Genomic DNA, 2364 nt, shown 5'->3' on the forward strand with positions numbered 1-2364 from the left:
CTACGGTGGCCGGGAGTCATCTCGCGACACCCGGCGCCCGTGGTGTCTACCTGGTCCAGCGCGGCGGCCGAGATGAGAGGTGCGCACTCTCTGGCGTTCCGCCTCCTCCTTCTCGAGCATGACCGCTTCGCAGAAGGAGGCGACGGCATCCCATTCCCTCTCGCCCCAGACCATAGCCTGAACCAGGGCCGGACGCGAGAGGTCGCCGCCGCCTAAAGCCTCGACGAGAACGCGGCGGTGCTCTTCCCACACAGGGCACTCCTGGACTGTGTGGTCCACCGTATCCTCGGGGCTATCCGCACAGTGGTGACACCCGGGCGCCTCCTCACGACCGATTCGATGCAGGTACCTCCCGAAACAACGGTGTCCGCTGAGGACCTGTGTCATGCGGTGCGTGAGGGCGCCGTGACTCGTCTCGAGCCACTCCTCGTAGAGGGGACTTACCGCCACTATGGTGGTGTGCCCTATAACTTACTATCTTATAAATGATTTGCACTATAACTATAGTTATTCCTACCACCGATATAATTGGTGGGACCACATTAAGGATCCTGCGGTGTGTAAACAAACGTTCCAGTTTGTTGTCTCTTCTTTGTCTTTGCTCAATATTGGGACAGGCAATTTAAAGCATCAGTTTTGATAGTATAGAACGCCAAAATAGTCGTCCGTATGTCCACACTAACCCATCTCACAGAGAATTTAGAGGCTCGTTATTTTCCAGTGGTCTCTCACTTGAGCAGAATTTATAGGGAGTAACATACCTACATCTATCTCCCTTCCACGTACGGATTAACGGAGACTCAGAGAGGGATAGAGCGATTATTAAAACTCGAATATTGCAGGTGCATGGAGAATTTAAAGTTGTATTAGTTTGGTGTTGTCGTGATCTATATCTTTGAGAGAATTTTTAGTTTTATTTTCTTTGAAGGAATGTTTTCCTTTTGTTTTCTTTCGGATTTTGCTTTTATTTAAGATTAAGGTACAGTCATCATTATCTGCTGAACCTTTTTTCCAATTATGTAGGCTAACTTGTTTTCAGGCTCATTTTTCAGACTTTCAGGTTTCTTATGACCCCGTTATCAATCCCAAAGATGTATCAATGACAGCAAGGAACCTAAGCAATATTAGTTTTAAAATATGTAACTAGCGCTTTTTAAAATATCACGTACCTCGAGAAAACAATATCTCGGCAGTAGAATACTTATTGTAATCGAATTTCTAATCTGAAATAAGTGTTAGTTTGTTCAGTATCATCTAGATTCTAGCTTGTTCTATATTATGCAGTCTTGCTATTGTTTACTGTGAGATAATGTACGTAAACAAAATCTGTATTATGTTTGAAATAATTTACTAGTTTTAAGTGTGTTGTTAGTGTGTTACTTTGTCATCTTAAGTTAATTTCGGGTTTGATTTGATAATGTTACAAAGCCCATTTAGTGAATGTGGATGCGGGTGAAACCACGGGAAGAAGATAATGTTTTGAATAAATAGAGTCCTTTTTCCATAAATCGATACACAACACATCTAAATATCTTCACATAAAACATTATCCTTTTCACTTAAAACCATCATAGTCTTGAATTTTTATAACAATGAGGGATATAAAAATTTACGGTTAACGTACCCTAACGGTCACTTCAACGCATAGTACCGACTAGCGAGGGTAACGTACACCGACAATATAAACGCCTGTTTTGCTTAAAACAATAAGTTTACAAATCATCATCCTCCGAGCCTTTTCCCAATCATGTTGGGGTCGGCTTCCAGTCTAACCGGATTCAGCTGAGTACCAGTGCTTTACAAGAAGCGACTGCCTATCTGACCTCCTCAACCCAGTTACCCGGGCAACCTGATACCCCTTGGTTAGACTGGTGTCAGACTTACTGGCTTCTGACTACCCTTTATAACGCAGTCTTTGGTATACTTAGAAAGTACATACAAACTTAGAAATGTCGCATTGGTAAATTGGTACATGTCTGACCTGAATCGAATCCACACTCGAGAGGTTGGTTCTTTACCCACTAAGCCACCACGATTTTAAAATTGATTAAAGAAACGTGAAAAATCGTAGTGAACGGTTGTTTAAAGAAAACTGTCGTTTAAAGAAAACTGTCGTTTATGTTTTCTGTGTACTTGGGCCTAAATAGTACCGAGAAATAGGGTTATCTCTTAATCTTTTTTTAGAGCTTTTTATATACAAGTTGATGTTAAATTAAAAAGGGATCTAGTAGGTTATATCTGGAAGATATAATGGTACAGACATTGTTTGGGTTATTTTCCACAAAAATAATTGTTTGAGTGAGACTGTAATTTGCCAAAAGGAAAATAAAGAAGACAAATATTCATTTGTTTGTCCCTTTATTT

At 41.3% G+C, this 2364-nt stretch overlaps 1 protein-coding gene across 1 annotated transcript; it reads right to left on the reverse strand.

The window, feature by feature from the left end:
* LOC135118598 (uncharacterized) lies at window positions 1-687 on the reverse strand. Its single transcript, XM_064041024.1, has 2 exons — window positions 684-687; window positions 1-464 (listed from the first exon to the last, which is right to left on the reverse strand). The coding sequence occupies exons 1-2, from the start codon at window positions 685-687 to the stop codon at window positions 1-3; spliced, it is 468 nt and encodes a 155-aa protein (XP_063897094.1).
* Between the last annotated feature and the right edge of the window lie 1677 nt (window positions 688-2364).

Source organism: Helicoverpa armigera, chromosome 24, assembly GCF_030705265.1.
Source record: "Helicoverpa armigera isolate CAAS_96S chromosome 24, ASM3070526v1, whole genome shotgun sequence".
NCBI classification, from domain to species: Eukaryota; Metazoa; Arthropoda; class Insecta; order Lepidoptera; family Noctuidae; genus Helicoverpa; species Helicoverpa armigera.